Raw genomic sequence first — 25513 nt, forward strand, 5'->3', positions numbered from 1 at the left:
GACTGACATACAGAGAGAGGGAGGGAGGGAAGCCACGCTGGAGAGAGCGAGAGAGGGACTCCCCCCTCTAGCGCGCATGCGCGGCACCTTCAGCCAATGGGAAAGCTTCTTCTCCCTCCCTTCCTGCCTTCCTTCGACGCTCGGCTAGTAAAGCCTGGCTGGCGTACATTTGGGCTCCGCCCCTGGGTCCTTCGACGCCGCGGTTCGGGGAAAGGGGGAGGGGCAAAGCGAGGAAGGGAAGGGAAGGGAAGGAGGCGCACGTGCGCGGATGGGACGTCGGGAAAGGGGCGGGGCCAAGCGCCCACGGAGCAACGTTTGAGGAGGAGGAAGAGGAGGTGAGTGCAAGGGAAGGACGCCTCCCAGAATCCCCCTCCAGCCAGCAAGGCTCAGCTTTAACCTCTGATCCTTTTGACTGTGGTTCCCAGAATCCCCCTCCTCCTGACCCCACTTTTCCTTCACTCAAACAAATGACAGTGCTTACCCATAGGGAAGCCATGCTCGCCCGTTGGTTCCCTATGGGCAAATACTCTCATTTGTTTTAATACCTCCCCATGGAGCCCTTGTCCTCCTTTTGGACTGCAGCTCCCAGAATCCCCCTCCAGCCAGCAAGCCTGGCCTTTCCCGAACTCTGCCCCCGAGCACTTAGAATTCAGTGGTTCCCAAGCTTTGGTTCTCCAGAGGTTTTGAACTCCAGCTTCCAGAAGTCCTGGCGGTTGGCCAAGCTGCCTGGGGCTTCTGGGAGCTGAAGTCCGAAACACCTGGAGGACCGGAGTTGGGAAACCACTGTATGTGTCATTCGCTCTTGAGTGGCACATGAGGCCAAGGACACATGGACTCTTGGGTTGTGTGGAGCGCCCCTTCTAGGGTTAGTGGTGTGTTGTTGTTGGTGTGAGCCTTCAACTCATTTCCAGTGTATGGCAACCCTAAGGAGAACCTATCCTAAGTTTCTTGGGGCAGGCTTTGTTCAGAGGAGGCTGAGAGCATGTGGCCTGCCAAGGCCTCCCAGTGGGCTTCAGGTGCAGCAGGGGTTGTGTTGTGTCTGCTAAGAAGAGTGGAAGTCATCTGAGGCCATTTCCCCATTGGTGTCAATCAAACAGGGTGGCCAAATGTCACAACCGCAAAGGAGGACAAGGCACTGCAAAATGGAGGACATTACCTTACCAAATAAAAGTTAAAAACACTTCTAGAAGTGTCAGTCCATGCTTCTTAGCCCTGCTCAGGGTGGAAGGCATTTTGGGATTCCTCCTGGACAGAAGATTGACTTGTAGGACATGTCCTGGAAAAGGAGAACATCTGGTCATGCCTGGTTTCATGATGAAGCCGGGAATTGAATCCTGGTGTCCAGAGTGGTAGTCTGGTCCTCTAACTACTATCAAACACTGGCTTTCTGGCAATAGAGGGAGGGGATGCACCAGGGTTTCCTAAAGGCAATACAGCCTCTTGACATCCCCACTTCTTAATTTTTAGTGGGAAATGGAAGAGCTGGCTTCCTCCCCATGATGACAGGAATGCACTCTGCACATGTCCAGAGCACCAGATCTGTGCCCCTGATTGACACTGATGTGAAGTGAATTCTGTTTCTCAGCTTTGCTGGAATTGTTCAGCAAGATCCAGTGAGATCTTTTTATCTTTGCCTTTTTTTAACATTTGACTCAGGCCCTTTTTATCAAACAGCAGTTTACCTACAAATGGCATGTTAGCAAAATAAATCATTCTCCCAGTGTTTCAGCCATAACAATTGCCACCCTACCACTACTTCTGCAACTGCTTTGGCTGAATAAGCTGTTGCATCATAATTGATATACGCAACATATTGTAGCAGTTTTAGCCCTATTGATAGTCATTTGGGGGATATCTCAGAGTCAGCCCCCCCCCCCAGTTCATGAGCTAGCTCCCAATGAACAGTGGGTGCCATATGGCTTTGTGGGATCAGATGCTCTGAAGATGGTAAAAATTGACATGTGTATCCTTAAGGCTGAATGATCTCTGACATAACGTCAGCTCAGGCCTAAATCCTGATCAAGAAAGAGGAGCACCTTCAAAATCCAGTATTCCTTTATTCTGCAGAGCATTTGTGAAGTTGTGACCTACACCAATAGGTTGCTATACAGTAGGCCCTCCGCATTTGCTGATGTTAGGGGTGCAGGACCTCTGAGAAAGTGGAAAAACCACAAATAAAAAACTAATATTATGTTTCAATCTGAGACAGCACCTCTCCAGGAATCTCCAGGTCCTCCAGTCCAGCCCTATGTTCAACATCAGCCAGAAGTTAACCATAGAATTGCACTGAAGGACCTTAAAAATGCCTAGAGAAGTGTTCTCCAGCATAACTTCTGGCAGGCATTGACCATAGAGTCACACGGGGGGGGGGGGGATCTAGAAATTCCTAGGGAGTACATATTAAATCCATGAATAATTAAATCTACAGAAGTAGAAGGGTGACTGTAGTTTTCTATTTCTTAAAATTTTGCAGGTCCCCTTATGCCTTATTTTGCTCCTTCATCATCACCACCACCACTTACGTTGCAGTTTTTGAGTGGAGAGAGTAGTTGATGTGCATTGTCTTTGGAGATTGAGCACAACATCTCCTTAAGGTAAATCAGCAGCTTTAATTACGTTTGGTCTAATACTGCAGTGTGTCTCTCTATTGAAGTATAGCTTACTTAAAGCCATCTGAATTGGGAACCTTCCAGTATGCAATGCTCTCTCTGAATCCTACGTTGAGTGTACATACTACTGATCTGCTTTAAGGAATTACTTCTGTTGTAAGCATACGTTGTGGCACAATTGACATGTATTTTATATAGTCTTTTCTTTTCTTTTTTAAGATACCATCCCCATGGCGGCAATTTACTCTGGTATTCACCTGAAGCTGAAAAGTGCAAAGACACCTTGGGAGGACAAACTTAAATTGGCCCAGTTTGCATGGGTTTCTCATCAATGTTTTCTTCCTAACAAAGAACAAGTAATACATTTTCCTATGTATTTCCTATACATGGTTTTCCAAATTGGAGTTTTGTTGGGGGAGGGGGAGTTGTACAGAAGTCGACTAGAGCTACTAGATACAATGTTTTTCAAGCCATTTTTTCCTTTTTTGTTATCCAACTGGAGTTGGAACTGGAACCTGGGACTGGAAATGGTTAAGAATTACTTTGGTATCTGAACAATTATTTGAGTTAAATACATTTTCTTTTGTTCTGTTTTTCATATAAGTTTGTTTTATCACAAGATAAAACAGTACAATGATGTTAATCCTGCTGTTTCCGTAAGGAAACTTGAGTTTCTGTTTACTTCAAATGCCATTTGTATACTAGTTTTTAAAAGAGTTCAAAAATGTTTTTTACATGTGAAGAGAGGGACACACTCTTGGGATCAGAATGTTGTGCTGCTTATGAAATATTCTGTACACTTCACACTTGGTTTCTCTGATCAGTGTCTAAATTCACTAATCATTATTTTATTATTTTAAAGCAGAGGTCGGCTCCCTAGACACTAGAGAACCATTTCTTGCTTTTCAATCCCCATCATAACCTTCTACCATTTTTTCTGCCCTAAAAATACTCAATGTACCCCCCACTCCCAAATTCCATGGGCCACAGTTGGCCATCCGCATAGCCTGTTTTAGACCTGTTGGGGGCCATTTATCCAAAGTAGGAAATGGCCAGTAACTTCCTTTTGACGTAAGGCCCCCCCCCCCCCCCCGGCTTAAAACAGACCCCACCACTCTCTAAAAACTGAAGTTTGGGAAACAATTTTGTGGCTCAAAATTTCTTGATTTTTTTTCTTGGGAGCATGAATGTGGGAACCTGCAAAAATACTTTTGAGTTCTTTATGCAGCCTACAGTCTGCATTTTTGTTCACCCTTTTTAAAAGCCTCACTGAAGATACAGTCAATATGTCATTATGCACTTCCAAGAACGGTTCCTCCTCAGACTAGCATGTAGTTTCTAAGTGCCTCTGATTTAAGCAGCCCATAGAAAAAGATCTGTTTGAATTTAGCAATAGAAATGCATTCTGTATCTGCAAAATGTACAGGATCCCCCACTCTCTTCATCCTTCACACCTGTCCACAGAAGATCTCAAATTGTTGCTATTAATTTGTGCATTTTTATTTTGGGAATATAGGTCTTACTAGATTGGGCGAGTCGCACCCTGGTTTCATTTTACAACAAAAAACTTGAATTGCCAGATGAAATTACTGAGAAGCTTTGGACGTACCTGGACAACATCCTTCATAGCAGAAAACTGCAGGATCTTTTTAAGGATGGAAAAACCATAACACTCCGTTTTTCAATTGCACAGGTAACTCAGTGTATAGATGTGTGGGGTGGGTATTTATAGGACAATTTGGTCAGCTGAACTGCTTGGGCCTACCAGATTTTTCTAACTTTCTTGCTGGGCCTCACTTATTACACCTTGCACTGTCATTATTCCCAAACTTTTTTTCTGCACGGACAGAGACATAACCTCTTAGATGATATTGTCCCTGTATGCCATGTTCTGTTATGGTCCTGCAGATGTCTACATGACTGTGTTTTGTGAGTCTTGCACAGACTTGTATGGGCTCTCTTAATCTTTCCTGTGGTTCCCTAGTTGTACCCTCCCCTAAGAGACCTGATTGGCACCAACACACCTTTGGGGCCTTACTGGTTTCATCCAAATCTGCACATGGGCATGGTTTTAAAGTACTTTAAATCTTTTTACTGGGTTTAAGCTCTCTATTTTTTTATACTTGCCAAATTGTTTAATATATATTTCAGGCTTTTGAAATCAAGTATGCAAAACATGTGACCTTTAGACCCCAGTAGCTCTCTTCACTCTAGTAAGAGTCTGAGTGCCTTATTTTTGCAAAAATAATGCAGTTCGACACCACTTTAATTGCTATGGCTCCATCCTAAAGAATCCTGGAATTTGTAGTTTTGTGACACACCAGTATTCTTTGGCAGAGAAGGCTAAAGATCTTGTAAAACTACAGATTCTACAGGATGGAGCTACCACACATAAAGTAGAATCATAAAGTTGGAAGAGACCACAAGGGCCATCTAGTCCAACCCCCTTCCATGCTGAAACTCACAATCAAAGCACCCCTGCCAGTAGTGTCAAACTGCATTACTTTTACAACCTAGATGTACTCTGACTGACTTAGGGTACATCTACACTGTAGAAATACCACTAAGTGCCATGGCTCCATTGTACAGAATCCTGGGATTGTAGGCTTATGAGACATCAACAATCTTTGGCAAACCTTATAAAACTACAGATCCCAGAATTCCATAGGATGGAGCTACAGCATTTAAAGTGGTGTCAAGCAGCATTATTTTTACAGTGTACATGCATCCTCAGTGCATAATAAATAATCTGGACTAAACAACTGTAGCTGCATAAGAAGATTCTTCTACAGAAGTGCTTCTCAGGCTATCTGATGCACAGGACAGACAATTCATTTTTTCCCAGTGTTCCAGAGCTAAAATATTGATTATAAAAGTTAAAAAATAAATACAGTAATACAACATTAAAACATAGATTTAAAAACAGTATCGTTAAAAACAGTAAAAATAATTAAACATTAAAACAGCACACCATATTACTCAAATAAAATCTGCCCACCAAAAGCCTGCCTAAATAAAAAATGTCTTCAGCTGCCGGTGGAAAGAGATCAGGGGAGGGAACTGATCTGACCTCCCATGCAGGGAGTTCCACAGTCTGGGAGCAGCCATGGAGAAAGCTCTCTCCCAAGTCCTCACTTGTGAAGATGGTGGGACTGAGAGAAAGCCATCTCCTGCCGATCTTAGTGCTCAGGCTGGCTTGTATAGGGAGATAACGGTCCTTCAGATAGTTTGGACACAAGCCATTTAGCACTTTAAAGGTCAAAACCAGCAACTTAAATTCTGCCTGGAAACAGACCAGTAGCCAGTGTAGCTGTTTCACTGTGTGTATATGTGTGACATAATCCCTTGCCTGCAAACTTGCTGTGAAACAGTACCAATCCATGGGTCACTGCTTTAAATAGCCTTGTTTTAGAGTTTAATTTCTATCTAGAATGTGGAGCTGAACTTTCCTTTGGTTTTCTTTTTTTAATCTTCAGATCATTAATGAAAGACTTTCTACTTTTTACACTCAAAAAATGCTGAAGAACCTTAGCATAGTGCTAAGTTGTTGTAGTGGCATCCTTTCCTCCCCTCCTCTCGCTATAGTTTATACTACAAAATTTGAGCTACTGGTGGATCTTCTGAATAAGTTGTGCCAAATAGCATGTTGTCAGCTAATGTCAGAAGTTACCGTGTCCTCCCAGCTGTTTGAAGTCCTCCATTTAGCATTTGGGAAGTACCTTCTGGTTCAGAGGCAACAGGCCAATGCAAATCGTGTATTTGGTCAAGTGACCAAACACCTGCTTCAACCATGCTTGCTCCTGAGACATTTACTCACTACTGGGATGCAAATGCGGACAAATAATGATGCCCGTGCACAGCAACACCTGTGTAAAGAGATCCGAAACCACATAGAGGCTTTGATGCGAGTTGCTGTTTTTCCACCAGAGCTCCTGCCATCCTACACAGAAGAGTTGTTGCCAGAGAAAGAGCCCCATAAGATCAAGAAAGAGGGCTTGAAGCATGTGCTGCTCCCAGTCAACACAATCCAGTCTGCATTAGGGGATCCTAATTTTTGTGAACCAGCAATTCATGGGAAGGTGGTTGCAAATTCAATGCCTTTGCTTTTTAAACTCTTTTTAGAGTCTTACAACAAAACTGAAAACCACCTTCTCAGTTTTCATATGCTTATCCAACTTTTTCAGTGCCTGAAGATTTCCCACCTGCAAGGGGATTTTTGGAACAGCCCCCTTTCTTCATCAGAATGGATCTCAGATCTCCTTGCCATGGAGCAACTTCTAAACTCGGTGCTAAGCAGCAACATCTATAATATTGCCTCTGACAGGATTCGGCACAAGGAGGTCCAGTTTCATTTCTACCAGCAGTTGGCACAGATGCTGGTAAATCATCCACAGGCTGCTATACCTGCCTGGTTTAGGTGCCTCAGTGCCTTGATCTCATTAAATCATTTGATTGTGGAACCCGATCTGGATGACTTACTGGCTTCAGCTTGGATTGATGCAGAAGTCTCTGAGCCACGTACAAAAAAGGCCCAGGAGTCTCTCATTGGTGCTCTTTTCCACACTTACGCCAAATTGCGGCAGTTCCAAAAGCTCTTTGAACAGGTCCTGTGTGTTCTCTGTCGTCCAGCTGCAGAAGAGTTAAGGCTCCCAGTTCTGCCTGCCAGCATTAAGACCAAACTCTGTGAGTGCCTGCAGGATCTGCCTTCTAGTCAGATCCTGGATGTTGCATCTCTCATATTGGAGAAGTGTCAGACTGTCATTATTCCTGATGTCAAAGGTAATTCTGATATGGCTTTGAAGCTTCAGTCTATGAGCACACTGCTGCATTTTGTTCTCTTCCACATGACGAGCTTAGATGATTCCACCCCACTGCGCATTGTGCATCGGACTCAGAGTTTGTTGGAGACAATGCAGACGGAAATCATCCAAATTTTGTTTAATCTGTTGAAGAATGTCCAGACAGAAGAAAAAGAACTGGAAATTTGGGTAGAGAAAGTTAGCGACTCAGTACTTCTCCTTGCATGTACTTGGGTCTCAACTGATACACTCTTTGGTTTAAATTGCAGACATTATGTTTCTCCACTAGCCAAAACAACTTTTGCTCTTGCCGATTCTACTATAGGCACCTGGGATTTTTCATCTATTCTCCCTGGGTTGGATGCAAAGTGCTGGGAGAAGATAACCAGACATCTAAGGTATTCCTGCTCCACAAGTAGATATTGCATGGAATGGCTAGTGCTCCAAAAAATGAAGAATATGTTGCTGCACACCAGCTGTTTCACTGAGACATCAGATCAGATTTTGCAGCATGCTGGAGCTTTCATCCTCCAGTCTGGAAAGTCTTACTTGAATGGAGAGGAGGCTGAACTCTGGGATGGCAATATAGGCTCCATAAATAGTCTCTCTTACCCTACTGCACATTGGCACCTTGTAGTTTCAAATCTTCCAGTTCTGTTTCCTTATCTTTCTCTGAACGACACACTGTATATTGCAGGGCTACTTCTGAAGACCTTGTTAATGAACAAAGTGCAAATGTCACCATGTGATGAGAGTTCCTTAATCACAATTGAGAAAGTGTCTAAAGACTTGTTATGCAGTTCTCTTCTTCCAGAAATGTGTATGTTGCACTCATCCTTTCTAAGCCATATAATTCAGCATTCTGCTAGAATGCTCTGCTCCACAGTGAAAAATGTTGCCAACCAACCTCTTCAACAGCTATCTGCAGAAGATATTCTGTGGTGGAATAATGTTCCTGCCAGTCAGATTGCTAGCACAGGGCCTAGCAATGAACCTTCTGTGTGCTGGACAGCAATGGAGAAAGTTGCTCAGAATATACTATCATTAGTGAAGGAAAGGTCTTATATTACTTTGGAAGACGAGCACATTGAAAGACTTTTGAATTTACTTGAGATAATTTCAACATTGCAATTAGACAGCCTCTTTCCTGTGGACCACACAAGGTGCTTTCTTTTGCTGATGTCTATGGCTGTCAATACCAAAGCCAGTGCAGCTTGCAGTGAAGCCTCTTTGAAGTTCTTGACAACTTGCTTCCACCTCCTAGCAGTCCTGCAGACTGGCAGAAATGCAAACTCATCCTTTAAGGTTTTCTATGCCAGTGATGTTCTTGAAGCTGTACTGACCTCTATGTTTGTGGCATGTGAGACTTTTTCCAGCATTTTGATTACTGCTTCGTGGAATGAATTTCTTCATGGGATCCAAACCTTTTTGGAATACTATCTTCAGATCATGTTTGAGAGAAGACAGAGTGTGAAACTAAACCTGGAAAAGTTCATGTCATTCCTAGCAACTTGCCAGCCCTGTGCAGCCAATACACAACACTCCAGACACTGGAGTCCTGCAGCTGACCAGCTTCTTCTAGTGGCACTGACTGTACAGTGTCACGTTCTAAGTTTACAGCTCCAGCAGCAGCATGGGAAACACCAAGCTTTGGGAACATTGCTGAATTTGCTTGAACAAGCAGTACTGCAGGCAGGGGCCACTATAGATCTCTGCCTTCAAAATAGTCCCAAAGGCCAACCATTGCCTTTTGCATTCATATCATGCATTACAACCCTTCTGAAAGCAGATTCCTCTTATGTTCATTTGGCAGACCTTGTGAGTGGGGCGAGTGAGCCTGAAAGTCCAGCAAAGCAAGGCAGGACCCAGCAGCTTTCTCACAGTGAACTGTACAAACAATTTTATTTTCAAATATTAAAGGAGCTTGACTTGGCAAGTGTCAATGTCCAATTTCTTCAATCTGCGCTGCAGTTTTTAACTGTTTTCTGCTCCATACCAGAGATGTATTCTGCACAAGTTACTTCTGTTGCTGTATTTCACTCTGTCAGAAAGATGCTAATGGGTAAGTGATTTTAATACTTTGTAGTCTCTCCCTCCTGGGTTAATATGGAAGAGTGGTAGAACATCTAACCAATTTAGGCAAGTTTGGCTAGTAGTGATTGATATCAGCATAGATGATTATTACAAATAGATGGCTGAAGCATGTAGATGGTTTTCATTGGCATATCTCAGTGATTTTTCTTTTGTAAAAGACTTCTAGGTATGTTTTCCTGTAGCCCATCTGTTTCAAAAACCAACAGGTTCCATCACAGGTTAACATTCCTAAATCACATACCTCTAAATCCCTCTCTCTATAAATTCTCAGTCTCTTTTCTATGTGCCACCTAGACTGTTAAGGCCTGTTTTTGCTTTTCACAAAGAAGTTAATCCACTTTAAGTAACTAAATAAATCTTGGCCCATTTTGCTAAAATAAAGCCAAGTACAGATTTTTTTTCTGTTATGATTGTAAGCTTTCAAAATCATACGTTCTCAGAGATTTGTTTTTCTTTAAGTAACCAGTAGCTAGTAATGTACTGGTTACAACCGTACTTGGATGGTTCCTCGCTTAGCTTTCTGAATTCTGAAAATATTGGTCACTTGCCTCTTACTACTGGGCATGTAGAATATTTCTTCCAGTTCCCATCTCTACCTTCCAGTTTCCCAGAGCAGGGTCATGCTAACTGAAAGCATCCTTAGATTCTAGTAAAAACAAAATAGACCTTGCAAGCTTCAAGTTTTCCAGTCTCACTGCACCCACCTCAGTGTGTAAGATTGTACTTATTAAGGGAAATTAATCTTTATCAAATTAATTAAGGAGAATTGTCTGGGCAGAGACTACTGGAGATTTCAAAATGAAGTTCATGTAGCAGGAGAAGCTGAACCCTACTTTCTTTTCCTAAATATTAGACCTCTGAATTGAATTGGACCTCTTTTCTCTAAAGTGAATGCTTATGCTGTGTGTCTGAAAAGCTTTAAAGTTAATGTACAAAATGTTTTATAACTTACTCTTAAAAGGAATTATTATCCAAATGAAAGGTGGAAATTGTGGGGCTTTAAAGATGTTGTTGGCCTGCCACTCTCAGAATGCTTCACCGTTGCATATGATGTCTAAATTCCTGGGATTTGCAGTTGTAACAACATCCGAAGACCTACATGATTCCCATATAATTTTAACAATTCTAATGATAGTTTCACTTGAACAATTTCAGGTTCTGGAGTTCAGTTTATTCAAGATCTAGAAGTTCAGCTGACAGAACTGATGACTCAGCTGGTGGAGAAGTGTACCACCGACAACTTTTGCATCATATTGAGGCTCTTGCTTGAGGGTGTAGATGTTGGGAACATTTGGAAAGAAAATGCTGAAGTAAGGGGATTAATATTATTTACCAGCCTTATAATGTTCTTCTGTGAGTTGCTGATAGCCCTCTACTATGTGCTGCCATAGATTGCTCCCATATATCTTTCCTCATGCTTAAAGTCACAATGTGCAGCTTTGAAATTTACATGTGTGAATATATGAGATTGACTTCTGTTGAATCAAACTCAGCTTTCTTCAACCCAGTGCCTTATAGATGCACTCATAACAATTCCCACCATCCACAGTAGGCAATGCATTGGCTTTGCTGGTTGTGGATGATAAGAGTTGTAGATGATGAGATTCATCCAATACATCTGAAAAGTTTAAGACTGGAAAAGAATGATATAGCCAACCCATTGCCATTGCCTTATAGATGCATTGATAACTATTCCCACCACCCACAGTAGCCAAGGCCGCTTGCTGTTCAATTATTCCTGATAACTGTTGTTAGGAATTGCCTATCACAAAAACATACTGCTGCTTTTGCAGTGTTGTTTTGTTTTAAACATCTTGAATCCCATTGTGGGAAAAAGGTGGGATCTAAATTCTTGAAAAAACAAACAAACAAACAACCTTTTCTGATACTTGGAAATCTCTTTCGTTGATAAAATTACCAGCTTGGTAGATGAAGGGAATGCTGTGGATATAGTATATCTTGATTTCAGTAAGGCCTTTGAGAAAGTTTCCCATGACATTCTTGCAAACAAGCTTGTAAAATGTGGGATAGACAAGGTAACTGTTACATGGATTTGTAACTGGTTGACCGGCCGAACCCAAAGGGTGCTCAACAATGGTTCCTTTTCAGCCTGGAGAGAAGTGACCAGTGGGGTCCCACAGGGCTCTGTCCTGGGGCCAGTGTTATTTAACATCTTTATCAATGACCTGGATGACAGAATTGGGAGCATACTTATCAGATTTGCAGATGACACCAAATTAGGAGGAATAGCTAATACTCCAGAAGACAGGATCAAAATTCAAAATGACCTGAATAGACTTGAAAGCTGGGCCAAAGCTAACAAAATGAAATTCAACACAGAGAAATGTAAGGTGCTGTACTTAGGGCAGAAAAATAAAATGCACAGATATAGGATGGGGGACACCTGGCTGAATGAGACTACATGTGAAAGGGATCTTGGAGTCCAAGTAGACCACAAGTTGAACATGAGTGAACAGTGCGATGCGGCAGCTAAAAAGGCCAATGCAACTTTAGGCTGCATCAATAAAAGTATAGTGTCTAGATCAAGAGAAGTAATAGTCCCACTGTATTCTGCTTTGGTCAGGCCCCACCTAGAATATTGTGTCCAGTTCTGGGCCCCACAGTTTAAAAAAGATGTTGAAAAACCGGAGCGTGTCCAAAGGAGGGCGACTAAAATGGTGAAGGGTCTGGAAACCATGTCCTATGAGGAACGACTTAGGGAGCTGGGGATGTTTAGCCTGGAGAAAAGAAGATTAAGAGGTGATATGATAGCCCTGTTTAAATATTTGAAGGGATGTCATATTGAGGAGGGAGCAAGCTTGTTTTCTGCTGCTCCAGAGAACAGGACCCGGAACAATGGATGCAAGCTACAGGAAAAGAGATTCCACCTCAATATTAGGAGGAACTTTCTGACAGTAAGGGCTGTTTGACAGTGGAACAAACTCCCATCGGAGTGTGGTGGAGTCTCCTTCCTTGGAGGTCTTTAAGAAGAGGATGGATGGCCATCTGTCGGGGATGCTTTGTGATTTCCTGCATGGCAGGGGGTTGGACCGGATGGCCCCTGTGGTCTCTTCCAACTCTACGATTCTATGATTCAATGAAATGAAATATCTTCACATAGTGGGTTTGATATGTAGAAAGCAGTTTTCAGGCTTTTACACATTCCTCTTAAATTCTTAGGAGCAGAGTGTACCTCATGCACAATCTAACAAAAATTAAAATAGTTGTCTTTCCAAATAGGCTGCTTGGCATTTTCACTATACTTGATAGAAGACTTTCTAATGAAAACATATGCCATAACTCTCATCTCCTGTCTTACAGTAGGGATTACTTAACGACTTTTTGTAACAATTAAGAGTTTCATATAAAAAAAGCACTTGCTGTTTAATTATTCCTGATAACTGTTGCTAGGGATTGCCTATTTCAAAAATGTATAGCTTCTTTTGCTGTGTTATTCATGAATAGAAAATTGTAACACATTATTGTAACTTGTAATACTGTCTCTTTCCAGTTCATTAAACAGCATAATGCTGTTGATACAGATAGCAGTCTAAATCCAATTGCTTGTCCTAACTAGAGTGGCTCAGTTGCTCGATGTAAATCCCATTGATTCAACAGGTTTACTCTAGTTGGGAGAAGCAGCTATTTTTAGATCAAGTGAGCTGACCAGCTTCTAACCCTGAATATTCAACACACAAAACCACCTTATTTTCTTTTTTCCCTGAATATCAACATATGCTAACGTATAGTGTGAAATATAGAATACTAACCTTAAGTTGGTGCTAAAGTTGGCCAGATTCAGAATTCTTACTTGGAGGCAAATGTTATAGTTGTTGTTGTTATAATATATGAAATCACCCTGAGATCTTTGATATAGGGCAGAGTATAAATATTTTAATAAATAAAATAAGTAGAATAACAAAGTACACAACAAGTGGAACCAATAAGCTGAAATTTAGTTGTATACATGCGGCAAAGTAAACAGAAATATGTTTTGTATAACAACAGGATTCTAGCTGTCTAGAAGAAGCATCAGTCCTTGAATGTTTTTTTATGATTCAGAGATTTTCTAAAATCACAGTGTGGCTAATGTTCCTAACACTTTGAACTGCTCTTCACTTCCCTTGCTTCATGAGCATGTTTATTACCATCTTGTTCTCTTCATATTTTTTGCAGGCAGTGTTGTCAGCTGTTCTTCTTATCAAAGTGCTGCTCAGCTGCCCTTTAAGTGGGGAGAAAGAGAGAGCTTTCTGGCTTTCCAGTCCCCAGATAATCACTGCTTTAGTTGTAAGTATGTCAGCAAATCAGAACTGAGGAGCCACTGAAAAGAAATACTGAAAGGATACACTCTTCTCATCTGTTAGTTTTAGCTTCAGGATTATTCTCTTCAAAACCCCATTCTGGCACTTCTGACATAACTATTTAATCCTGAGAACATGTAGTGGATAGAAAGGGGAAAGCTACGCTGACTGTTGTTATTCCTACTCTTACTTCTTGTTGTTGTAATGTGGATAGATTTCTACTTTGCAATAAGTGAAAGATAACATTCATTTTCCAAAAAGAATAAAAAAAAATTAGACACAAAACATAGGCATTCTAGGGGTGGGGGAGAAGTTAATTTGTTTGCTACTCTGTAGCTGTTCAGTTTAAATGGGATTGGATGCATGTGCTAGCACAAAAGTTACACAGTAGGAGCGAATAAAGCCTTGTAGAAAATGAGGAGGCCTTTTTGTTTTAAACATCTTGGGGAACTGTAGAAGAAGACAGAAACCTAGCATTTTGTCTTCATTTTCTAAAAACTTAGAATAGGTGTGTATTCCAGTGCTTGAGTTTCATAAAACTGGAGAATGTGGAGCCACCTATAACTTCAGTCATAAGTAAAATGTAATATTTACTAAAGGACACAAGCTTGTGTGGGCAAAATAAATTGCTGTATTCAGTAGATTCTTGTTGAAAAATGGTTGAAAATTGCAATTGCAGTAGCGGCAAATGCGCTTTCCCAGGTAGAAAATAGAATACATCCAGCATCCCTACAATCCAGCTCACCATGACAATACCAGCTGTGTGCAAGACAAAAGAGTACTGTTTGTTCACCTAAAAACTGATTGTGCAGAAGGGGTTCAAATTTTTCTGTTCGTGTTTTCCTCTTTCAGTATGGTCAAGAGTAGGGGTCGGCTATCTATGGTCCTAAGACTCTGTAGCCCTCAGCCTTTTCTCATGTGCCCCTTGATCTCTTATCAGAATACCCTCTTGCAAAAAGAATCTGTATGTTCTCTAGTGGCCCAGTTAGATGAGAGGAAGAAATGGGAATGGAGGAGAGAAGAATTGATGGCAGTGAGAAAAACAGATGGAATTGCCTACATTTGACTGTGGGTCAGCTGCCCACACTGGCATGCAGCAGTGGTTCTCAACAAAAAACACCCAGAATAGGAGGTTATTTTTTTTTGGACTGTATTTTCCAGAATGCCCCCCTCTTCTCCCCTGCCATTATGGCCAGCATCCATACTGATGGGAGGATTCTGGGTGTTCTGATCCAAAGACGTAATTTTTACATAAACGCTTTTGCATAGCTATTTGTACATCACATATGTTACTAGTGGGTTTCAGTACTGACTGTGCATACATATGTGGCCCTTATGGTAACCCTGTGTGTTTTTGGAAAGGCTGTGTTCACATCTTTTTCTCTACTTCTTTTCTTCCTTCTGTCACAGTTGCAAGCCAAAGAGGCTGCTCAGGATGCAACACTGCTTTCCACCCTCATAGTGCCTATATTGGAGACAGTAGCAGTCCTCCTGAGGCAAGGAGAAAGGGTGCTCTCCAACCCTCATCATGTTACCCTAGTTTTCAACATCCTTCTCATTGTTCCTCTTGACCAAAGGAACTATGGTAGCATCTTCCTGGGAATTCACGAAGTACTGTTTTCCATACTTCAGTGCCACCCCAAGGTAATTATCAGGCCATTATTTTGTTTTGGTTTGATGTTTCCACATAAGATGTAGTGGTCTACAAGTGATTTTTGTGGGTCTGAGCAAATCTAATATATTGGTCAGCAGAGTCTTGTATCTATTTTTATTTGGAAGGTTCATAGTTCATTGTGTTTAAACAGAGATGTATCCAAACATTGAAAGACTCTGCCAAAAAAAAAAAAAAAGGGGGGGGGGGGGAAGGAAAGGAAAGGAAGAAAGAAAAAGAAAATTGTCCATAAGTGAAGAGATGGAAAATGTGCAAGAGCAAAAAGACTGGTACTGTTTTCACACTTTTGTGTAATTTTTTAAACATTGTATTTACTAAATACATAAATTTTATAAAGTAAAATTACATATAAAGAAAAAAAAACTTCACTGCATAAAACACCACAAACAGACACACAAACACAAAAAGAGAATTATATATTTCACTTCTCACTTGCCAGTCATTGGTTATAAATATCCATATCTTCTACTTCCTCTTTTATTTAACTTTATTTCTAATAATTTGTTTCAGAATATTACAATTCCTACTTATACATTCATTCTGTATTACTTAAATATCTGTATGTCAGCTAAACAGGTGGTTGCTCCCATATCTCATATTCTTCCCTAAATCCCGATTCTTAAAACATTGTTCCAAAACACACTGCAGCAATAATCCAGTTTGAGACTGCTTTAACTGCCCTGGTTCAGTGCTAGGGAATTCTGGGAACTGTCATTTTGTGAGACATTTAGACTTCTTTCAGAGAGCTCTGTGCCACAATAAATTACAATTCTCAGAATTTCCTAGCACAGAGCCAGGGCAATTAACGTCATCTCAAACTGGATTATTGCTGCAGTGTGTTTTGACCCATTTAAATGATATTAATTCATTTTCACAACTTGATACTATTTAACCTTAGCTTTACCTGTTTTCTTTCATCCATAAAATATAAAACAAAAGAAAGGTAAACTAGAGAGGACAAAACAATTACAACCATATTTATATCTAGAACAGTATAGTCTTAGGAAGCTATACACCTTCTAATTCATTCACTAACTCCCAATTCTTAATACAGTACCCCTAGACAGTAGAAATTCATTTTAAGAACTTAGTAATATATAATTTGTCTAGCCTAACTACTTTTAGTTTTTTAAGAACATTTTGTGTTCTCTGAGTTCTTTTGGGGCTGTTTCAGGGATTCCTACCCTTAGAGTTTATATCCCTAAAGAAACGTAGGGGTGTGTGTTGGTAAATATATCTCAGGATTCTTCTCACTTTGGTGATAACTTACCTGTTACGTAAGAATGCTGCTGTTTTGGCAGTATATGATAACTGGACCTATGTGTAATGGTACAAGACTATGTTGTGTTATGAATTTCCCGAAATCCAAGTTTTTAGGATAGCATAACTTAGATGCTGGCCTCTACTTTCTTATATATTGAGTGTCTGGCATTATTTTTGCACCTCTAAATTAGAAGTGCTAGTTTATAGTATGATAACCAATATGTCTTAGCTTTAACCTACAGAATGTCATTTGCCCCTTAGCTGTAGTGTCTAACTTAATTTCTTTTCAGGTGATGCTGAAAGCAGCTCCATCATTCTTGGACAGTTTTCATAGACTGGTTGTTTCAGTTATGCATGAGGGGAGGCAGAAAGGAGACAGAGGTGAGATATTTTGTTATGTTTGTATCCTATTCTGATTTTCTATTATGGTCTTGGTGTATGTGTAGAATTTAAGACAAGTCCTGCTGAATCAGATGAAGGCTAATCTAGTCATGCTTCCTGTTTTCCATAGTAGGCCACCAATATTCATGAGAAGCCAACAAACATTGCTTCATTGGAGCCTACTCATAGATATTCTTTTCCCAACCTTCAAATGTATGGGAAAGTTGGGCACACATGAGAATGATTGAGCGCTTCAGAACTTCTCTGTTTATTTCAGTGGCAGGTAGTATAGCCTGTGGGCCTCCCAACATTTGTTATTCCACCCCTCAAGGCCATTTTCAGCTCAGGAGAGTCCTTCCCCCCCAACAGGAAATTACCTAAAAGTTGACATTAAGATGTTAACATTTGGGGCCAAAACCAGGTTTTTTTCTTTTTTTTCCAGGGGGTGTGATCCTCCAAACCTCCCTGGGGGCCATGGCAGTCCCTTAACACCTGGCAGTTACCAATCTCAATCAATTTTGACAGGAATTGACTATATCTGGGGAAGGGGTAAATGTATGGTCCTCCTGGTATTGTTGGATTTCACCTCACATCAATCCTCACTTGTGTATGTACATAAATCTCTTGTTTCTACAGAAGAGGAGGGAGTCACTGTTGGACAATCTTATTCCTCTTGTCTCATATGTATAATTTCTCTTAATATGCTGCATTTCTCTGGTTTCATGCATTATGTAGATTCCACATACTGTTGGATGGGCTGACATGTTAACTGTTTATTCCCATATTTTGGAAGAAAAAATGCAAAAGAAATTATGTTATTGTTGTGTTCCTTGAAGTTGTTTCTGATTTATGGTGACTCTATCACAAGGTTTTCTTGTCAAGTTTCTTCAGAGGGAGTTTGCCATTGCTATCCTCTGTATCTGAGAGAGTGTGACCTGCCCAAGGTCACCCAGTAAGTTTCCATAGGTGATCCAAGATTCAAAGCTTGATCTACAGAGTCATAGTCCAGTGCTCAGGCCATTACATCACATTTGGCTCGCTCAAAAGGAAATTATGGCCTGTTACAGACTGCCAAAATAAAGCTGCTTTGGGTCTCTTTGGAGGTATGCTGTTTAAATGATGCATGCATCCTAAGAATCTGGAAGCTGCACCAAAGCTGCACTCCAGTGCTTAGGAATGGAGTGTGGCTTTGGTGTGACCTCCGGACTCGTAGGACCCATGTATCATTTAAACAGCATACCTCCAAAGAGACCCGAAGCAGCTTTATTTTGGCAGTCTGTAACAGGCCTATGCTACTTTATAATCTCACATTTTAAATTCTTTTCAAAGGGATTACAGATGAATTTGAGGTTATACTAAAGTGTGCCCAGCTGGTGGAGAGGATGTATACTTATATTGCTGCAAAAACAGAAGAATTCACTGTGTTGTCTCCCTTCATTGTTGGCCAGTACGTCATTGAACTGCAGAAGGTAATGACCAATTATTCATCTGCAAGGCATGATGAATGAGAGAAGGTTATTTGTGTGTTCATCATATATCCAAGACCACAAAGAAAAAACAGAAAAAAATCTGAAGCATAAAAAAATGCTTCACAATTTAGATTGATTTTGACAGGATTTGGATAAGTATTCCTGCCTTTTCCCCACATGTTCAGTTGCCCTCACTTAGGGTAAGAGAACCAGATGAAATGTTGCCACATGTTTCTACATAAAACATTTTTAAAACTGGATACAAGTATGCAAGATCCACAACTGCCAAATGCAGTTGTATGTTTGTTCAGTCTAAGTCCCATAATAGAATCAGAGCTGGAAGAGTCCATAAGGGCCATCTTGTCTAACACCTTGCCATGCAGAAATACACAACTAGAACACTCTTCAAAGGTGTCCATAAGAAGTTAGTCCCAGTGATTATTACTTTCAAGTAAGTGTGTACAGGAATTAATCAGTTACCTGGATCCTTTTTGTGGGGGGCTACCTCCAAAATGGCTTTGATTTATAACCTGCCTTATACAGCGTTTTTCACACCATCCTGGTTTATTTTTATACTTGCATTTTAGGAAGGGTCTTTCTTCAGACATCTTGGTCAAACTGTTGACACTAGGAAAATTGCTTCAGATTTGCATTTTCCCTCCTTTGTTCCTATACTCAGATTCCCTCTGGTACTCTATGTTTGCAATAGCCACAGTTTGTTGTGATATTTAAATTAAAAATAGCAATTTGAATTTTTTAAAAATCCTTCTCTTTCTTTACTTCTCATCTCTTCACCCCCATCCACTTCTTAAAATTACTGGATCACATGTGAATCCCAGCAAAAGATCCAGGTTTAAGAGGTTCACTTTGCTGGGACTGATGGGGCTCCTTTATGCTGTCTTCGATGTAGAATGACTATCTTGATGCAGAAACCTTTAGATTTATAAGTGAAGGCTAACATTTAAATAAAGCCTTTCAAAATGCCTCAGATAAAGAGTAACAAGAAAACATTCCTTACTCAGTAAAATGACTTTATTCCCACTTGTTATATTACTTAGCAAATGTAACTTTGTTGCCAAAAAGGTGTTATTTGTTGCAAGTAACTATTTTAAAGTAACTTGTTACTTCAAGTGTCTGATGGTGTGGTTATGAGCAAATAAGGAAGTGTTGGAGATAATCAGAAAGTGTAAAGGGAAGAAGCAGCATACAGGCATGGAACGTAATCCTAATACCTGAACTTGTAACTCTGCTACTAATAAGCAAGCTGCCTTTGGACCTTGGATGATAAGAAATGTCTGTTTCTCAGCAAGCTAGCTACTGTATTTACCAGTTTCTCTTGGCATACATCTTGTGGTGGTCTATCTCTCTTCCCAGATTTTTAACACACTGGGTCATTTTCTAGTCTAAGTTCACTGTTTCCCAGGATTTGGAAAGCTGCTTTTAAAAAAGCAGTTGTTTACATTTACAGTTCCAAGGCCCCCCAAAATTGTTAGTTACTCACACAGGTAACAAATGCTAGTTACTCACACAAGTAACCCTTTTTTGTTTTTCACAAATGACCAAAAAAAATTACTTACTAGGTTTTTTAAACCCATCTTTGCAAATTCTTTAAACCACTACCCTTGAGTCTAAAATTTCTTCCCTCCAGGTTATTTTACTTCAACACACACAACTGAGCAGGGGGCAATAGCATAAGCCATCACTATGTGATATTTCTTATCCTTCATTTATCAAGACCAACCTCTATAAATATAAAATTGACTAAAAATAACAGCTGTGCCATGAAAGGGATGTAGCTGTCCCTCATTAAGCTAAAATTGTAATTTTATATGTTCATTTTTCCAAAAAGGAATTAGAATCATAGAGTTGGAAGAGACCACAAGGGCCATCCAGTCCAACCCCCTGCCATGCAGGAAATCCAAATCAAAGCATCCCCAGCAAATGGCCATCTAGCCTCTGCTTAAAGATCTCCAAGGAAGGAGACTCCACTACACTCCGAGGGAGTGTGTTCCACTGTCGAACAGCCCTTACTGTCAGGAGGTTCTTCCTAATGTTGAGGTGGAATCTCTTTTCCTGTAGCTTGCATCCATTGTTCCGGGTCCTGTTCTCTGGAGCAGCAGAAAACAAGCTTGCTCTCTCCTCAATTTGACATCCATTCAAATATTTAAACAGGGCTATCATATCACCTCTTAACCTTCTCTTCTCCAGGCTAAACATCCCCAGCTCCCTGAGTCGTTCCTCATAGGACATGGCTTCCAGACCCTTCACCATTTTAGTCGCCCTCCTTTGGACACGCTCCAGTTTCTCAATGTCCTTTTTGAATTGTTGTGCCCAGAACTGGACACAATATTCCAGGTGGGGCCTGACCAAAGCAGAATACAGTGGGACTATTACTTCTCTTGATCTAGATACTATACTTTTATTGATGCAGCCTAAAATTGCATTGGCCTTTTTAGCTACCGCATCGCACTGTTCACTCATGTTCAACTTGTGGTCTACTTGGACTCCAAGATCCCTTTCACATGTAGTTTCATTCAGCCAGGTGTCCCTCATCCTATATCTGTGTATTTCATTTTTTCTGCCCTAAGTGCAGTACCTTACATTTCTCTGTGTTGAATTTCATTTTGTTAGCTTTGGCCCAGCTTTCTAGTCTATTCAGATCATTTTGAATGTTGATCCTGTCCTCTGGAGTATTAGCTATTCCTCCTAATTTGGTGTCATCTGCACATTTGATAAGTATGCTCCCAATTCTGTCATCCAGGTCATTGATAAAGATGTTGAATAACACTGGGCCCAGGACAGAGCGCTGTGGGACCCCACTGGTCACTTCTCTCCAGGCTGAAAAAGAGCCATTGTTGAGCACCCTTTGGGTTCAGCCGGTCAACCAATTACAAATCCATTTAACAGTTACTTTGTCTAGCCCACATTTTACAAGCTTGTTTGCAAGAATGTCATGGGAAACTTTGTCAAAGGCCTTACTGAAATCAAGATATACTATATCCACAGCATTCCCTTCATCTACCAAGCTGGTAATTTTATCGAAGAAAGAGATCAGATTTGTCTGGCATGACTTGTTTCTCTGAAACCCATGTTGACTTTTTGTGATAATGGCATTGCCTTCTAGATGTTCACAGACTCTCTGTTTAATGATCTGCTCCAGAATCTTTCCTAGTATTGATGTCAGACTAACTGGACGATAATTATTGGGATCCTCTTTTTTCCCCTTTTTGAAGATGGGGACAACGTTTGCCCTCCTCCAGTCAGCTGGGATCTCTCCTGTTTTCCAGGAGTTTTCAAATATGATTGCCAATGGCTCCGATATTACATTTGTCAGTTCTTTTAGTACCCTTGGATGTAGTTCATCTGGTCCTGGAGACTTAAATTCATTTAGATTAACAAGGTATTCCTCTACTATCTCTTTACTTATTCTGTGCTGAAATTCCCCTATTCTGTCCTCTGCTCCATTATCCTCAGGTTGAGCACCCTTTGCCTTTTCTGAGAAGACTGAGGCAAAGAAGGTGTTGAGTAATTCTGCCTTTTCTTTGTCCCCTGTTAACATTTTGCCATCTTCTCCATGCAGTGGCCCTACCATTTCCTTCTTCTTCCTTTTGCTGCGGACATATCAAAAAAATCCCTTTTTATTCTTTTTAACCTCTCTAGCAAGCCTGAGTTCATTCTTCGCTTTAGCTTTTCTGACTTTACCCCTGCAAATGCCTGCTATTTCTTTGAATTCCTTTTTTGTGATTTCCCCCTTTTTCCATTTCTTATACATGTTCCATTTCAAACTTAGCTCAGTTGAAAGTTCCTTAGTCATCCATCCTGGTTTCTTGAGACACCTCCGATTTTTCTTTCTCACTGGAACTGTTTGAAATTGTGCCTTCAGTATCTCTCTTTTGAGAAACTCCCATCCGTCCTGAACTCCCTTCCCTTTTAGTATTTCTGACCATGGGATCACCCTCAATACTTCTCTAACTTTACTGAAATCTGCTCTCCTAAAGTCTAGAATGCGTGTTTGACTATGCCTGGCTTCTCCTTTCCATTGTATAACAAACTCCAGGAGAACTGTTATGGCCAGCCAAGATCAGCTCTCGGAGGATGAGGAGGAGGATGAGCCTCCTCCAGAGCAAGGGCTGATTGAGGCAATGCCAGGTGCTAATCCTGCACTGCCAGGTCCCAGCTGTGCTCTTCCAGCCCCAGAGGAGGAGGTCCAACCAGGTCCTAGTGCTGAAGAGAGACTTCCTATGGTACCACAGCCTAGTGGTGACTCTGGAGACAAAGCTTGCCTGCAGGTGCCTTCTTACAAAGAGAGAAGGGCCGAGAGTGCTTGCAGGCGCAGATCAAAGAGGATTGCAGAGAGGCAATTAGCCAACCAGCCTCAGGTGGCACGAGGGAGAGTTTCCCTTACTTAAGTGGGAGAGAGACTGTTGCTGGTTGCTAGAGTTTATTGCATGATCCCTTGGAGTGATTGCTGCCGGCACTAGCTTCTAGCATCTTGATTCCTTGTTACCTTGACCTCGGACTGGACCTTCGTTATCTCCTGGCTGTTTTGACCTCGGACTGTTTGACCACGCTGGTTTCCGGTACCCTGACTTCGGCTTGACTCTCGGAACGTTTGGACTTCTGGAATCCTGACCTCGGCTTGTTTTCTCGGACTGCTCTCAGACTGAATCCTTGCAAGGTCTGCTTTACTTTCACTTGCTGGGCTGAAGGCACTGTTATCAGCACTTGTCAGTGTTTGCTGGCAGCATTCCCGGACAAGAACATGGTCACTTCCACTTAATGATCCCACCACTTGTACCCCATTAACCAAGTCATCCTTGTTGGTTAGGATCAGATCCAAAATAGCCGACCCCCTTGTTGCCTCTTCCACCTTTTGGACCATGAAATTGTCTTCCAGGCAAGCGAGGAATTTGCTAGACCTTGAGGATTTTGCTGAGTTTGACTTCCAGCAAATATCAGGATAGTTGAAGTCGCCCATCACTACTACATCTCTCTTTTCTGACTGTGTGGTCATCTGTTCTAGAAAGATATCATCCAGTTCTTCAGTCTGACTTGGGGGTCTGTAGTAGACTCCCACTGTAACATCTTTGTTGTTTCCCTCCCCTTTAATTTTTATCCAGATGCTCTCCACCTGGCTTCCATGATTGATGTCCTGGATCTCTTCACTGGTATAAATATCTCTGACATATAGTGCTATTCCTCCTCCTTTCCTGTTTGGCCTGTTTCTCTTAAAAAGGTTATACCCCTCTATTTCCACATTCCAATCATGAGACTCATCCCACTAGGTTTCAGTGAGGCCTATTATATCATATTTGCTTTGTTGTACTAGGAGTTCAAGTTCATCTTTGATCTACCCAGGAAAAGTGGGCTACAAATAAATGATTTATTATTATTATTATTATTATTATCATCTTGCTTATTTCCCATGCTCTGTGCATTAGTGTAGAGATATCGCAGACCATGGGTCCCATTTACTTGCCGCTTGTGCAAGTTTTTTTGCCTCCCACTGTTGGGTCCTTGCACTTTTTTTCTTGTTTCCTCTCTGTCTGCTTGACTATTTTCTCCAGCCCTTTTGCCTTCCTTAATATTGTCTCCCTTCCCCACGGAACTCAGTTTAAAGCCTTCCTGATCAAGTTCTTGAGACTGTTGGCAAAAACATTTCTTCCAACTGGCGTGAGATGCAACCCATCCCTTGCCAGAAGTCCCTCCTCATAGAACCGCAGCCCATGATCAAAGAATCCAAATCATTCTCGGCGGCACCATCTGCGAAGCCAGTTGTTCACATCTGCTATTCTCCTCTCCCTTCCTGGACCGTGCCCTTCAACTGGCAGAAGAGACGAGATGACAACCTGTACATCCATTCCTTTCAGCTTCCTACCAAGCGCCTCGTAATCCCTTTTGATGTTCTGCAGGCTATGTCTTGCAGTATCATTGGGTCCCACGTGGACCAAAAGGAAGGGGTATTGGTCAGTAGGCTTGACCAGTCTTGTCAGCCTCTCTGTCACATCACGGATCTTTGCCCCTGAAAGACGACACACCTCTTGAGACATCTTGTCAGGCCTACAAATCACTGCTTCTGTACCCCTCAGCAAGGAGTCCCCCACTACGACCACACGCCTCCTCCGAGGCTTAGCAGCGACTGTTCCCTCGGGTAGGACTCTCAGGTTCCCCTGCTCTGTCCCTGAAATCTGTCCATGCTGCTCTTCTTCATCCTCCTTGATAAGGGAAAGAGCTTCGAATCGATTCTCTAGCTGCAAGCTCCCCGAACAATCCCTTCTTGGCCTACTTCTCTGTGTGACATTCCTCCAGCTGTCTGCCTCCTGTGTATGTGAAGTGACCTCCTCGGCTCCAGCATCTTCCTCTGCGTGGTATTCGTCCAGGATTTTTAGTTCTGTTGTGTCCAGGAAATCCTCCTGCTCCCTAATATGTTGAAGTGTAGCTACTCTGGACTCCAACTGCTGCACTTTCTCCAAGAGGGCTACCAACTTGCAGTTGGGGCATGTGAAGTTCTCCACTTCTGTAGGCTAGAAGACAAACATCCCACAAGTGTTGCAGGTGACTGCCGTGGTTCCGTCAGTGTCCATACTGAAAAGTCTTAGGAAATTACTGGAACAGGACTCTGGGCTTCCTCCTGAAAAAAAGACTCCTCCAGAAAACACCAACGTTAAAGCTCCTGATGTTTCAACAATTTGTGGCAGTGAGCTCAATCAACTCTGCCTCTGCTGTAGATTTCAATGGCTGCCCAGCTGCCTCTCTCCTCCTCCTCTCTGTAGCAGGAATTAATTAAAAGTAGCTCATTATTTGTAACATGTTATTCCAAGCTCTGCTTTGTCCCCATTTTACCTCAGAATTGTGGATGAAAAGGTGGAAGGAGCTTTCTAAGTTTGGTAACAGGAGTCAGCTAACATGGTAAACATTTCAGATG

General features: G+C 41.5%; 1 protein-coding gene across 5 annotated transcripts in view; it reads left to right on the forward strand.

Moving 5' to 3' along the window:
* The first annotated feature begins 2477 nt into the window (after positions 1-2477).
* URB2 (URB2 ribosome biogenesis homolog) overlaps positions 2478-25513 on the forward strand; it is a 31506-nt gene continuing 8470 nt past the window's right edge. For 3 of the 5 annotated variants that reach the window (XR_016281733.1, XR_016281734.1, XM_089529944.1), the window contains exons 1-9: positions 2478-2594; positions 2829-2965; positions 4126-4302; positions 6086-9470; positions 10658-10812; positions 13679-13789; positions 15214-15447; positions 17029-17119; positions 18449-18588. Coding sequence is in view for 2 of the 5 variants with exons in the window: in XM_089529944.1 (XP_089386070.1) it covers positions 2840-2965; positions 4126-4302; positions 6086-9470; positions 10658-10812; positions 13679-13789; positions 15214-15447; positions 17029-17119; positions 18449-18588 (4419 nt within the window). In the remaining 3 variants the exon portion in view is untranslated. Of the gene's footprint in view, positions 2595-2828; positions 2966-4125; positions 4303-6085; positions 9471-10657; positions 10813-13678; positions 13790-15213; positions 15448-17028; positions 17120-17561; positions 17669-18448; positions 18589-25513 lie in introns of those variants that run through there. The other 2 variants (XR_016281735.1, XM_089529945.1) reach the window with 2 other exon arrangements.

The sequence above is a fragment of the Sceloporus occidentalis genome, unplaced genomic scaffold (assembly GCF_023333645.1).
Source record: "Sceloporus occidentalis isolate IW3139 unplaced genomic scaffold, rSceOcc1.0.p SCAF_6, whole genome shotgun sequence".
Lineage (NCBI taxonomy): Eukaryota > Metazoa > Chordata > Lepidosauria > Squamata > Phrynosomatidae > Sceloporus > Sceloporus occidentalis.